Source organism: Solea solea, chromosome 1, assembly GCF_958295425.1.
Source record: "Solea solea chromosome 1, fSolSol10.1, whole genome shotgun sequence".
Lineage (NCBI taxonomy): Eukaryota > Metazoa > Chordata > Actinopteri > Pleuronectiformes > Soleidae > Solea > Solea solea.
Window position 1 is genome coordinate 34,790,847 of NC_081134.1, and position 15,011 is coordinate 34,805,857.

The 15,011-nt window shown below is 42.2% G+C and overlaps 1 protein-coding gene across 2 annotated transcripts in view; it reads right to left on the reverse strand.

Annotated features, from left to right (window-relative positions):
* Positions 1 to 1,118: 1,118 nt before the first annotated feature.
* ptprn2 (protein tyrosine phosphatase receptor type N2) overlaps positions 1,119 to 15,011 on the reverse strand; it is a 127,667-nt gene continuing 113,774 nt past the window's right edge. For both annotated transcript variants that reach the window (XM_058646598.1, XM_058646589.1), the window contains exons 16-22: positions 13,866 to 13,943; positions 11,483 to 11,602; positions 10,225 to 10,391; positions 8,129 to 8,182; positions 7,091 to 7,155; positions 4,995 to 5,068; positions 1,119 to 2,566 (exon numbers count right to left, since the gene is read on the reverse strand). In XM_058646598.1, the coding sequence (XP_058502581.1) occupies positions 2,495 to 2,566; positions 4,995 to 5,068; positions 7,091 to 7,155; positions 8,129 to 8,182; positions 10,225 to 10,391; positions 11,483 to 11,602; positions 13,866 to 13,943 (630 nt within the window). In that variant the 3' untranslated portion in view covers positions 1,119 to 2,494. The remainder of the gene's footprint in view (positions 2,567 to 4,994; positions 5,069 to 7,090; positions 7,156 to 8,128; positions 8,183 to 10,224; positions 10,392 to 11,482; positions 11,603 to 13,865; positions 13,944 to 15,011) is intronic.

Sequence of the window (15,011 nt, forward strand, 5' to 3'; positions counted from 1 at the left end):
TCTACATATACACACACCTCTAGGTCTTGTGGAACCACAATCCTCATGATGCTTTCTCTCAAATCCATATTTCACCTTCTGCGAGAGACACAGCGTCACCATCAAGTCTCACTTGTATCCAGTGATATTCATGTCGTGCACTAGCTGATATATGGACAACAGTGACACTTTTATTTCTGTACCACTTTATAATGAATTGCCAATACATTGATGATGAAGTTATTAGTAATTAATGAGTCATGAATTGCAGTGATTTGTAATAGTGAGTGAAAAAACATTTAGGGTTCCCAGAACACATAGATTATTATCTAACAGCCGTGTTTAGCGCCACACTACGCTTTAATAAATAATTGACGACACAATGTCTGCTAATGTGATTACATACATAATGTATTTATCAACAATTATCACAATTAATATCCCATAGTCACTTGTAAATGGGACTTATTTATTAAAAAGTGAATGAGAGCCATGCAAATGACATATGTAAACACATACAGCTACATAATACTGTGAGATCCCTTGATTAATGACTCAATTATGTCTTTACTGAGATAAATGAGTCTATTTTATGCTGCATTTATGTAAAAATGCAAGAGGTTGCAAAAAATGTATATTATGAAATGCCTAAAATTAATATAAAAATACAGTAGCCTCATAAAAGTATGTTGGTAGTGAAATTTAAAATATTCCTAAAAGTGCAGACAAAACGAATATATTAATATAAATACACTAAATTATAAACATTTTTAAGGACTCCCTGCATATATATAGCCATATATACTGACCATCACATCCTACAGCAGATCCTGATTAAACTGGGCTCCGGCCTCTGGAGCCGCCTCCTCAGCGACTGAAATACATGACTGATTTTATTTCAAATCCAAGCCACTTTCTCTACTGACGGAGCTGCTGAACCAAACATTTCATCTGTACAAACCTGCGAGTCTCTCCCAGATATAAACCCGCCGGGAGCATGATACTGCTTTTCTTTGTGACTTTACTGAGAATTCAATCAAATGCCTTTCTCTGTGAAAGCAGCCTGCTCTCTCCTCTGTGTGTGTGTGTGTGTGTGTGAGAGAGAGCGAGGGCATCAGAAATAACACCAGACACCCGAGTAGTATAATCTGTTTGGATTTATTATCAATCTGAATGATACTTTTCACACAAAATATAGAGTTCTCATTGAGTCTCAGTTTATATATTTATATATGTATGTATATATATATATATGTGTATATATATATATATGCATCAGATAGCACTATATAGAGAGTCGTTGTATTTCATTATCATCTATACATTGATGGGAATAATCTGTTATGTTGCACAAAATATCACAATATACCAGCGATGGAGGGACGAACAAGTTCAGCAACAACTACAGCGTAAGTTCTGCTTAAATCTATCGCACTCCTATTAGTATCTCTAAGTAGAAGGAATAACTATCTTGTTTTCACATTTAATCTTAACAGAGATGTTCATGTAACAAACAATTCATGACGCAAAATGAGTGAAAAAACATTTTTTTTTTTCTTAAATATAAGCACCTGATATGTTTGTGATGATAATGATGAAAAAATTATGGTATTTTTTTTATTTTTTTTTATTATCTTATCAGCCAGTCGTGGGACGTCTGGACCTGAAATACAACAATACACACACACGCACACACGCACTTTAACATCTATACATGTGATGCTGAGTATATAGTAGTTGATTCAGATCACAGAGCAGAAGAAACATTTTCCAAAAAAAATGTTATTTGTATCCAATACATTGAGGGGATACATTCTGTACAATCTGATGATTTTTTTTTACAGGCAATAACTTTATAATTTATTTTACACATCATCATTCATTCTAAAAGTACTGCAGCGGGGAGCTGCAAAGAGGGGATGACAATTTTGCGGTTTTCACTTATTTTTGATTCAATTTAATATGTCGTAGACTAAATAAATAAGATATTTGCATTCCCCACTGCAGTATGTTTTAAATGTGCCAATAGTAGAGATTATAGATAGCTCATTTTGGAATGAAACATCATTTGACATCACGTTTAAACAGCTCATCAGTGGCACTATAGAACAGTATGTTCAGGAACAACATCACAGTTGTAGAAGACCAGGGATCAAACTGGCAGAACGTCTCACAGTAGGAGCGCTGATCTAAGTTCCCACATCCGAAATCTTCCCTTTAAACCACACAGGTCTCAGATCGACAGCCCGTACTCTGAGGCAGGTTTTGCAAATATAGATCCATTTGAGATATCTGGCACGACATTCATAGGTACGCAGTATATATAGAGGGTGAAGAGGAGGCAGAGACAGTGGAAAAGGGAGAGAGGGAAACAGAGCGAGGAGAAGGAAGGGCAGGGAGAGATGTCAGTCTTGAGTGGGCAGAAGAAAACTGTTGCTCAGCGAGCACGAAAATGAATGTGGTGGCGGCGGGCGGCAGCGGTGGAGGTGGAGGTGGTGGTGGGGAGCCGATGCCTTCACTGTGGAAGAGCTTTCAGGATGGCATTCACCTCCTCTGCCACGGCTGTCAGCGCAAACTCAAACTGCTCCTGAGGAGGAGGAAGAGGAGGAAAAGATGCAGAAAGAGAGATGGAGGGAGAAAGTTTCAGTGAGTGTAATGGCTGAGGCATGCTATTACAGAATGATTGGCAGCTGCCGCCTCTTCCCTTCTTTTTTTTTTTCCCCTCTTCCATCACTCCTGACCCTGCTGATGATATGTGTGACCACAGACTGGAGGTGGAGGTGAGGCACTCTGTGAGCTTTCATCTCCAGGTGCACACGTACACCCCGCGCTGCCATTGATCCGTCCAGGTGTGTCTTAAAATGGAGCTTTTGAATTGAGCCCTGTGTCTGTGTGTGCATGTGCATTTATTTGTGAATCCGACTCATAGTTTTCCCCCGAGTAACGCAAAAGGAGCCGATTGATGTTTGCCCCATGGACCTGGTATGTTTTTGTATGTGTCTCCTCTCCCCAGGCTGCAGGCCACGGGGTCCTTGCAGAGAGAAATGCTACGTAGGAGTTTGGAGGGAACAGTCTTTAGATGTGTCAACACACAGGCTGCCATAGTCTGGCCTGAGGATAGGCTCAATCAATATGGAGGAGTCACTGGTGGCTCTGTCTTTCGCTATGCAGTGGAGACGATCTGGAGCATTTTCTATTTTTATGTGTATTCTGATGTTGTGATGCAGCTAGAAGAAGGGGGGAAAAAAAACAACATGCCAGTGCATCCATCTACATCTGCACTGCAGCTCTGTGTGCCCATATCTAATCCCAAGTTGGCCTTTCAAGTTCTGCGAGTAAAAAAATAAAGAAAGATCCATTTTAAAGTCAAGTTTTTCGAGTGCTGTGCTGTTCACATTCACACCACTGGGGGGAGATCAATCTCTGCCTTAGTGATCAGTGATGAATGCTCGTAAGACAAAATAAAATAAAAATAAATAAGGCCAACCATGCTGTCATCAGTGCATTATGTCTGTCAAAAGCAGTAACCAGGAAAAAGAAAGGGAAATAAATTCTCCCTCTCTCTTATGTTTGCAAGCTCCAAAAATAAAGTGGGGTAAAGATGCGACTGGTTGTCCAATTCTCAGAACCTCCACAAATCCACATTTCAACCGTCTACAGTCAGTGCAGACACAGCATGGAGCCACAAAGTGTAATTAACAATATTTCAATATAACTTCACTTAGACTTGTCAGAAACGGAAAGAGGGAACGAGAGAGCGCTTGAAAAGCTTTTTCTGAGATGAACAAAGCCGAGACGAAAAAGCAGCACTAATGAACCATTCAGGAACACTGGAGTCTCTTAGCAGGCAGCCTCCATAAATATTATCACCCATCGCTGCATGAGGTTTGCCTTTATTATTATTGTTATTATTATTATCATCGTTATTATTATTATTATTGTTGTTCCTTCCAATTTCAAGAGACAGAAAACTCCACTTCCTTCCTATTATTTGAATAAGTGTCTGAGAGGAAATGCTTTTGTAAAATGGCGCGAGGTGGACGGACCACTGTGATGTTCAGTGTTGAGATTAATGCATTTGAAACCCTCAAATGCATCCTAACCCTCAGTGTTGTACAGGTAACATTTATAACCTGATGGAAGGGATTTGTAAGCTAAAGAAATGTGCGTTTTTAATAGCTGAGTAATAATTATTCAAGCAAAAAAAAAAAAAAAAAAAAGCCAAACAGCTTCTCAGACGTGAGGAATTCCTTAAAATAAGAGTGTGGGGGACCATTTTAAAATCTGAAAATCATCTATGGCTCATCAAAACCCAAAGTGATGTGTAATTTATTTCATAAACAGGGCAAAAATAACATTTTTACTTTGAATCGGACCTTTGCATATCTCTACAATCTATGAATTGCCTTTAAAAAACGAGAAAATGTAACTAATTGTCTTGATTTTATATCGACTACTGAGATTTAGTTGAATTTACTTAAAGTTGCAAATAGCGAGATTAGTTTTTCTAAGTTAGGCTACAAAAAGAAACCACTCTATATATCATCAATCATTTGTTCACCCGCATGAACATGAACATGAACATTTGTTAATAATATGATTAATTGAAACAAAACTGAACAAAACTAAACACTAACACATTTGTTATTCCCTTGCAGCCCACCTGCAGTACTTACACGACCCACCAGGGTGTCACACTCCAGTTGAAAAATCAATGGTGTTGGAGATGAACATCATGTGTAAAATCTAAATTTGCTGCAATATTGCTTGTGTTTCTGTAATAAGGGATCATGTCCAAGTTTGTAAAATCTCTCTAAATCTGGGAAAAGTGACAACGTTGCTCTAAACCTGAAGCCATAATAAATGACCACATCATTTCCCCCCCCCGATCCTGTGCACACGAAGAAGACAATCATCTGTTTGAATGACTGCAGCCCCTCCTCCTCATTCCCTCCCCCTCCTCTTCTGTCTCCCACCTCCCCCCCACCTCTCTAACTCAAAGCCGGGGACCTTACCTTTGTCTGGACCATGCCAGCTCTCTGGTCTCTCAAGTGCTCCAGGGTAGCGGCAATATCAATCTCTTTAGCACCTGCAACAGACCGAAAATTGGACTGAGTTCAAAGCAGCAGAGTAATCCAGCTCACATCTGTCAATCTCTCTTTATACCGGGCTCCCTTTGGAACAGTGCAGCGATTGAAAATTATTACATTCATCCCTAGAAAGACTTGGACGAGAGCCACAGACTGTTTCTCGATAAAATATGCAAGAAGATATTTTTGGGGTCTGGGAAATGTGCAATAATGCTTTCAGAATTTTTTTTTTATAAGATAGCCAGCGCTGGCTTCTCTGTGAAAATCCTGTTCAAGAATTGGTTTAGATGATGTCCAATTATAAAGTGTGTTAAGAGCTTTCTGATACAATAACATCGAAATGGTTGTGTGAGTGTGTGTTTCAGAGTCTCAACAAATGAATTAAAATGATTTACAGCCTTTTCAGAAGCTATGCTGCTGATTAACCCATGCAACAGTTGATTGGTTTCAGCAGTGATCAGCGATCAGTGTTTGTGTTCAGTCTGGTTTTTTTTGGCCAATGTTAATCTGGAAATCTTCCCCCTACTCTCGGATTTATGGATTTCAAGGAAGGACATGAGAGAAACGCAGCACACAAAAAAGCCTCTGAACTCTCAAGATGTTTTTGAAAGTGAAGCAGGGAAAAGGAAGCAAAGTGTGAAAAAATGTACATAAGTGTGTGGGTGAGAGAGAACGAGAGAGAGAGGGGAAACAAGGGGATTTAATGCAGCTGGACTTAGTACTCAAAGTACCCTAGTGTTTGAGACTTTCATGTCTCAGGAGGGCTGGATTCCAACGTTAAGCTGAAGAGAGTCTCTCCAACCACAGGAAAAAAAAGCTTTTGAGAGTGAGATTATGTCCATTTCATACATTTTGGGTTTGAAGCAGGAAACAAAAGGTTAAAAGGAGACTGGGTGGCACTTTTCATCCGCTGCATTCGTCTCTGAACTACATGAACTTCCATGAGGAGGCATCAGTCTTATCTGTCCCGGGTTGGATCGCAGGAGGAGGAGGAGGGTGCGTGTGTGTGTGCAGAGAGTAGAGGGCAAAGGGCAGAGGTCACAGTGCAAAGAGCAGCGGGGCAGGCTAAACTATCAATGACGTATGGCAGCCTTTCAGCCTTTGGTATAGAACCCAGCTCCCATGTAAGAGTAGCCATGAATAAGTGGCAGATCTCAAAGAGTTAACGTAGAGATTAAGTTTATTTTTGATATCTTCAAACCAGAGTTTGCCCTCGAAGAGCAGACACTTATATGTATCATTACATTACAGTCAGACATCATATTTTACTTTATTTATTTTCATTTCCCCCCCACCCCCAGAAAAAAGGATTTTGTATGTTTCACATTTTTTATTAACTCAGTCTGACGCACACATGCAATACCTCAAAGGCCCACCAGTGGGCAACGCCCACCCTGTGAGAAGCACTGCTTTAAATCATTTTTGTTTTTACATATTAACCACAGTGATCCATCTCAGGATGCTTTTCCTGTCCACATTTTGTCTATGCATTCAAACGCCTTCTGAACAATCTTTTTAAAGTCTGTTTATGATCCAAATCAACACAATTCTGCAGAGAATTTGACATTTCTTTAGCATTGTCAGAAATCAATCAATCACAAAATAAACAGACGACCCTATAAAATATTAAATATTGATACAAACCACCGGGATGTATTTTCCTCTTTAAACATTTCATTTCCATGCATGTCCTATCTAAATTCATGTAGCAATTGTGATGCAGGTCAATATGGCGTGACGGTGACTTAAACAGATAATTACTAAGGTTTGTGTGTACATTTCTTTTTCATTTCCTCTGTTTCTCTTTGTCCTCCCCCCTCCACTCCCCTCCCCTCTCTCCCCTCTCTCCACACTTTTCCCTTCATTTCTCGCTCTCTGTCATCGCTGCCTTTCCAGGCCTCAGAAAAGAGTCAGCCTCTAATGCATCTCCAAGACCCTCTGGAAAATGAGAGGATTTAGCGTTGCCAGGGCAACACTTCAACGCAAGCAGAAAGAGTGAAAGGGAAGCCATTGATCGTTACCTTTAGCCATCCTATTGAGGACCATGTCAATCAGAATGTAAGTCCCACTCCTGCCGGCTCCATCACTGCAGAGAGGGCGAGAGAGAAAGAGAATTAAGGTTGCAGAGTGAACCTATAACGCTTTAATCGTACGAGTGTTTTTCTTTTAAGGAAACAAATTGCTCATTTACATTTGCTGAGTGATGGTGCGGCACATTTAAACACAAATTAGACTGTGTGTGTGTGTGTGTGAGAGTCCGTGCTTAAAAACCCCTGAAATCACAGAAAAACTAGCGCTAAGTGATAATAATCCTGAGTACCTTTATGGAAGTACCTGAGGAGATCTGAATATTTGATGTGTTTAAAAATCTTTGCATACGAGAGCATGTGTGGTCTTGAGACTTGCTCGGCTACCGGAGGGGGGAGAGAGAGAGGGGGGGGATGGTTTCTGAGGCACACTGGGGACAAAGGCTTTTAAATGCATGCACCTCAGGAGCAGAGGAGAGGTTGAGAGGCCAGGAGCGGTTCGAGAACAGCTTTTGGAGAGCCTTGCTTTTCCATTACTCCAGAGATAGTCTTATGAAAAGCCTCCCTTTGTGCCCGCTGGCCATTCAACGGCTCTGCATGTTAATTGCAAACAAGGCGTGCACATCTCTCTAATAAAGGCAAGGCCAATAAAACAGGAGAGCGGCCTGAGCACCACTGCTTCATTAATCCAGTGCGAGACACTCATTCTGTGTGGCGCCCTCAGAGGGAGAGTGGACCGCCTGGCCCCATGCATGACTTAACAGGATGTGACTATTAAAAGTGGTCAGACGGATACCTGGTGTTTAAAGCAAACCAATCAAGGTCGGATAACTAACTCGACCAAATGGGAAATGGAAGAGTCTTTGGCTGCGTGACGCAGCCAGTGGAGTAAATAGTGGCTTCGGTGAATCCGCGGAGAGAGAAAATGGGTTTAAATAAACAGCCTTTCCTCTCCAACACACACACACACACTCTCTCCATCTCAATTCATCAGCACAGCCACTGTCACAGCGTTCAAACAGTTGTACTTGCCTGCAGTGAACAATTATCGGGCAAGATCGACCACGGTAGCACTTGTTAACCTTTCTGGAATAAAAGAAAGAAGAGAGAACTGGATGTTATTGTTAGCCTGACAGTGAGTTGTCTTAAACTCACAGGCTGCTCAATCACACTCTGGAAACACGGCCCGATTCTTTTCGCCGGGTAATAATGGCGACAAATGTGACTCATGGGGGGGGGGGGGTGGGGAGGACTCGTGCTCTATGGTCTGGATGAAATTAATGGCAGCAATAATCAAAGGAATGAGCAGGATCCTGAGAGACGCTCCCTCCTGTCAATCAATCACTTTAATTTGAGAAAGAGAGAGAGAGAGAGAGGGACAATCGTGTAGCACCATGTAAATAAATTGAGCATCACTTCAAACAGCATTATCGTGACATGCGGGTGATGGATGTGCCGGTGTGATGTTGTGATTGCAGACTGCCAATGCATTAACCCCAGCCAGTTATGAATGTTATACACCACAGGCACAGTGAAGGCCAACAAGCCTTTTTACACCGCGGCGTTGCCATGGAAACTGACTACACTGAGACCTTCCGTGTCTCTTTGCTTCCCCCAGTGTTTCACATTTAATGGACAAAATGAACAATAAACAAGTGTTAACCTCATCGTGTGTGTATTATGTATAAATATTATTTACTATAACTGTAACACCATGCGCTTGGAGCCTCTACAAATATTCTATATTGTTACTGAGACTGAAAGACACACATTGCACGTTGCTTTCTTCCTTTTCATCACTTCTTGTACACATTTCTACTTCCCTGTTCTCCTTGATGTCGTTTTTGTGAAGTTTCATACATATATGCACCATCAGAACGGCAAATATGAGCTGACCCCTCTGACGTGCACTCGCATTTCAAAGCACAGTTCTGTTCTATTTGATGTCATTGTGAACTCAAAAACACCCCCATAGTATTTCCATGTTTATTCTATATCTTTGGTTGGTCTTTTATAATGATTTAATTGCAGCATACAGAGAGAGTTCCCATGCAAGCCAGAGGAAGGAGCAGTGAGAGGAGGGAGGAGGAGGAAGGAGTGAGAGAAAGACAGTTTGTGCACAGGCCTGGCTGAGGAGACACAGTTTCCAATGATCACTTTTGTGACTATGCAACTGGGCTCATATTACTAGCTGCAACATCACAAAAATGACACTGGCAACCGCAAAATACTGAGTTGGCCGAAACCGTGAAAACCGTGAGTGTGCAGTACTTGGTGTGGATCTCTGAGTGACATTATCAGAGCGCTTTAGATTCTCAAATGATACTACAGCAACACTGACGGAGTTACATGAGAGCAGTCTGGTCATTGAGGAGGACATAAACAGGAACAGACAACATATGTATGTCATCAGAAACACAGCTCAAACCTGCCCACCAGTAACATAAATAAATGTAATTGCCTGCAAGCAGTTTAATTTTTATTTAAAAAAAACAAAAAAAAGCACCAACTCTGTCAGGAATGGATGGCATGATGCAAACTGCACATCCTCTTATTTTTCTCTCATCTGCATTACAAACAGAGGGATAACCTTCCATCCACAAATCAGATGCATCTATTCTCATTTCGAGGTCTTTTCCTATACCTCCAGGTTTTTCCCAGAGGAGCGATTGCTTCTCTTCTGCCAGAACACATTATATGGAGAACAGAGTGAGGTTATTTAGTCACTAGCTTTCCCCCCTCTCCCATGTTTTAGTGAGACAGCTCTGACTTAATTGGGTGTTTGAAATAGGTGTTTTTTTTTTTTTCTCCGTTTTCTTCCCAAGCCAAGCCAGGCAGTGCAGGGCTGTTAATTTGCTGCATCACGTGTGCTGGAGGGAGGTGAGGGAAATAGGCCCAGGATGAAAGGGATAGTGCAGAAACACAGTCCTTATTAGAACCATTCTCTAGGACACCAAAAAAAGGCAGAGGGGGCAAAAGGGAGATGGACCAGAGAGACACTGACAGAATACAGATTATAAAGGAAGGTGGTTAAGAACAAGCTCAGGACAAAGGCCAGTTGTAAATGTGTGAAATCTGCCCGGCTACAGCATCTGACAATGCCAACCAGCGGGAGCGCTCCACTCTACCTGCGGAAGTCCAACAGCGTCCTGGCTGAGGCGGGGAACCCGCGGTCCATCCAGGACAGGAAGTGGAACTGGGTGACCGTGCGCGTCTCGTTGGTCTGCAGGTTCTTCAGGTAGAAGCTTCGCACCAGGAAGTCCTCGCACCAGATGTGCTCAGACACTAAGTTCACCTAAAAATGAGAAAGGCAAAGCAAATGTAACTTTATAACCGTGCAAACACCACGGAGGTGGAAAATCTTTGCAGATTATGATGAATTAGAGAGTGAGTTTGCACAAAAAAACAAACATATTTCCTAGTTATCCTCCAGTGGTTTCTACCCATGCAGATAGTTTTGGTTGTGTGCGCCCAGCTGTTAGGAAGCACCTACTCCCTAAATAACCATATATCTTCTTTTATTCTGTTTGTGTTTAGTCTTTTTGTTCAGAATGTCAGGGGGAGGATGGATTTAAAAGAGAACATGCACGTTTTTGGACTGTTTAAGACAAGGGATTAAACATTTTTCAACATTTAATGTGTTCTATTGTGTGTACCTATTGTGTGACAGTTTTTCTCCCATAAAGAATAGGAATAGGAACCTCCAAAACATGAGGATTTCTATCCGATATCTGATCCAGTTATTTTGACCAATATTGGACCACTTTTATAAGCTCATCCCGAGTAATCAGTACCTATATCTTGTGTGTTATAGAAAATAAATAAAATAAATAAAAACAAGTCACAAGAAAAGCACATTTGGTAAAACCATTTGGTTGGAGATTATAGTTTGATGAAGATGAAGAATAATTAGTTTACTCTAAATGTATTAATGTCACAGGGATTATTTTTTTTTAGTGCAACTTTACATGAAAGGCCAGTAAAGTAAGATGGCGTGCTCCCATACAGTAACGGCTGTGAAATATTGTAAATAGAAACAAATGCTTGCCTGTATTTTCCTGAGGCCAGTGGCATTGTGCTGCCTTTCTTTGCTCTGCAATATCTAGCTTTTAACAATACTGCCATCACTACAATAAAATCTGTAGTGACTCAATTTGTTTTTGTGCCCAAAGTAATATTAAACCCAACAGGCAATGTATCTTTGCAAAAAAAAAAAAAAAAGAGTCTCTTTTATTCGCCCGACAGCTTCACAGGGACTCAGGGCTCCGCTGTAAACTGTTCACGGCGAGGTCTATAAATTACAGACAAATAAAACATAATTCATTTTCACTGTATTGAGCTGGAGGTGGATAAAGTCAACACATGGACTCTCGCTCTCACGCATACCTCGTATATGTGGTAGACGTCCGATCCCTCGTCAGGCCAGTAGTGGTGACACTGCTTCACTCCGTTTTCAGACAGCGGGGTCAACATGACGATGACGACGCAGCCGCTCTCCCACACCATCTACACACGAGAGCAGAGACATCAGACACACATCCCTGAGACCGTGTCATCAGCATCTGTATGGAATCACAATGACACACCTCTGCTACGACACGCAGCAGAGGTGTGCCACTAGGAGCAGCATATTGCACATTAGCATTACATGGCAGCTTGGTATTAGGGTGAAATTGATTTCTTAATCTTGGCGCAGGAAGTATGAATAAATGTCACCTCTCTGCGTGTGACAAATGATAAATGCCGCGTGGAGCAGCAGGAGGCCGCGTCATGTGTCGCCCCCTCTCAGTCATCGGCGTGAGATCACAACATCCGCCGCGCCTCTGTGCCATTTCATCTTATCACAATCTAATGTGTCCTTAGGCAAAAATACAGGCCCACAACAGCCATTAGGAAAATGAGGAGGAAACACAAGTTTTATGATTGCTATAAAAACACAATGGCCCGGACTACACTAACCACAAGCTTCTGTGATCCAGCCCAGTGGACACATTACACGCCAAATGTGTCACGATGTGATGAGATTAGGTTAGGTGATAATGTGAGGTAATATGATGCATTTAGTCCCGCAAAGCATGGCTAATATTTGTGGGTTGAAAGGGAAAATAGGTGCGTCCTTAGTTTCCATTTCCAGCTAGAACCCATAATCTGTGCCTTTTTGTTTCAAGGCGATAAACAGTTCCTAGTTTCCAAAAACCTGCTGCTGTGTGAACGCATGCTGATTGGTTTGTGGGTTTTTTTTTTGCTCTGAATTCAGAGGAGAAGCGAGCAGGAAAGCAATGCCCGGCTGAAATAAGGTAATAGCGAGAGATGAAGGGAGGGAGGATGGGAGGGGAGATGGCTTGAGGAGTGAAGGATGAAGGGATGGAGGAATGAGGAGTGGAGGATTAGAGCCGAGACGCCTTTCAGAGCACTGCCTGGGGCCAGTATGGATTAGATAGGACAGAGCAAAAAACAGATTTGCCTATTGCACAGTCCATTTGCATGAGAGTGCTGGTGTTTCCCTTGTTTGTTTACTTTTAAAGGAAAGAAAGAGTGTGCTTTTTTTCTTTTTTTTCCCCCTCCTGCCACAATCCAAGGTTAACCATACTGAATAATGAATGGTTACTATTTATCCTCAACACAGCACTGATGTTCTCTGTGTCGGCCAATCTGTGTCTAATTTCCCATTATTTTCTGCTTAATTGGGAAGAGTTGAGTTCATGGTAAATAGCCTGTTTTATTAGATAATGGATATGCATTCATTCACCTGGCGTACAGAGGAGCTGGCAGGCAAACAAACACATAAACAACACTGAGAGATGATCAACAACTGTTTCATTTTGAGACACAAATTAAACACGGGGAAACGGAGCTCCTTTCATTTGAGCTGATGAGGTCAATTACGGTCCATTTTTAAAGGTGACAGGTCCTGAGTTTTTCCCTCTGCTTTGTCTTTGTGTGCACGCATTTGAAAGTATATTGATTTTGGCACGCAGAGCCAAAACCCAAGCAGGACAGAACTTGGCGGTGTGACTCTTGCCTGCCCATAAACAGGCCGCTGGTGCCAACACAAAGTCAGCTCCACCGTGATTACACAAAAATGAGTTTCTGCTGGGCAGGAGTGCAGAGAGCAGGAGCAGCTGCTCTGCGAGGATTTATGCCTCACACCTTTACGTCCCGATCGCGGCGGGCAGACTTACTTCAACATATGGAGGCGATGGGCCCACTAATTACTACATCGCTGTCCTATTAACACATGAGAACGCCATTTGGGGCAAGCATGCATCATTTAAAGCACCGCCTCCACGCAAGGCGACGCGGTTTATAACAGCCAGTGATTGATGAGCTCCAGCGACATTTATGGACGAGGGGTGAAATACGTGTAGTAGCAGATAGACAGATAGCATTATTATAAACAATATTAGAATGAATGTGAGTTTGATTAACCGCCACCATTTCACTAAGAACCACGACTTAATCTTAGTTATCTTGGTGTTTGGTTCCTGCACATTCACGGCACTAAAACGATGCAGAATGACGGTGTTGTACATTATTTCTGATTGATCTATGGGCCGTTTTATAACCTCACCAAGCCAAAGTCGTGTGAGGGAGTTTACATTTGAGAGGAGATTGACCTTTGACACAAATTGCAGCAATCCAAAAAGGTGAGAGAATCAGATGTTTAGCGTCGTGGAGCTCTGAGGAGATTATTTTTCAAAGCCTCACCACAGCAGATATAAAACGGCAAAGAGAAGAAAGAGAGTGAATGCAGACGGACGAGCTTTACCTGCCAGAAGTCCGCCACGGTGGAGGGAAGCGGGCCCTGCGAGGAGATGTAAGTAGGGTTGCGAGGGTCATGGTCCATCTGGGAGAGAAGGGAACAGAGTGTGAGATGGTGTTTGGGTTGATGAAAACATACTGCTCGAGTAAAGGACGTGTCAAAGCCTCCATATGGATGAAGGAATCGCCGGAGATTAGCATCGTTCATTCTTCCGCTTTTGTCACAAGACATATCTTTTTAACCAACTGTGAATAAAGTAAATAAAAGGGAAGTCGGCACGAGTGTTCATGAGCTGTGGAGGTCACGTGGGCCTGCACGTATCTGAAGGACGCGGTTTTGTATCGCGGAAAATTTGAAATTGTTCTCTTTAAACATCCTTTTTTGCATAAAAAGGCCTTGATGAAGAAGACCTTGGACTTTACTTGTTTGCCCACTAAAAGCAGCTGTGAAAGTAACCACTTTCCAATTCATTATCTCATAATTCAGACATGATTTTCACGCCATCGCCCGAGTTAAGCCATGCACACGCTGTTCCACACGGTTGTCATACCAACACACTTCCTCAGAGACCTCGCGAAATGGCTTTCAGATCGCCAATTTTTTTTTTTTTGTGTGTCCACGCACCAACAACCGCGTTACTGCAAGAAACATGATTTCGTGGTGGGACTTTTACAACCTGGAGGCGTTTGACATGAGGGAGCTGCGTGTAGAGGTGGGACATAATGACATGGAGGCGGGCGAGGGGAGGGAGTCCTGATGTGAAGGATGTGATTGAGACTTGATTGAGTAGGTGTTGGCTGGGTCAGCCGCCGCCATCTAAAATCAATAATCACATTTTATTGAATGCATTTTTATGCACAGCCTCGAGTGTGAGATGCATCAGTGGAAGCACGTCGGACACGTTTTAAGAGGAGGAGAAATGGGTTTGCGCAAAAAACGACACGTGATCTTGAGTTATGCAGTGTTGCGACGGTGGAGACAAATCATTTATCACAGAAGTACAAAATACGCACTTAAGCGAGGGGAAAATGCACAGGTTCATACATTTTCTGTGCGTATTAAGCTGCCACTGAGCGACACCTACACTGATGCATTTTGTGCATTACAAGCCCCGAGTGCAACAGTCACTTACAGAGCGAGAGATCTTTTAAA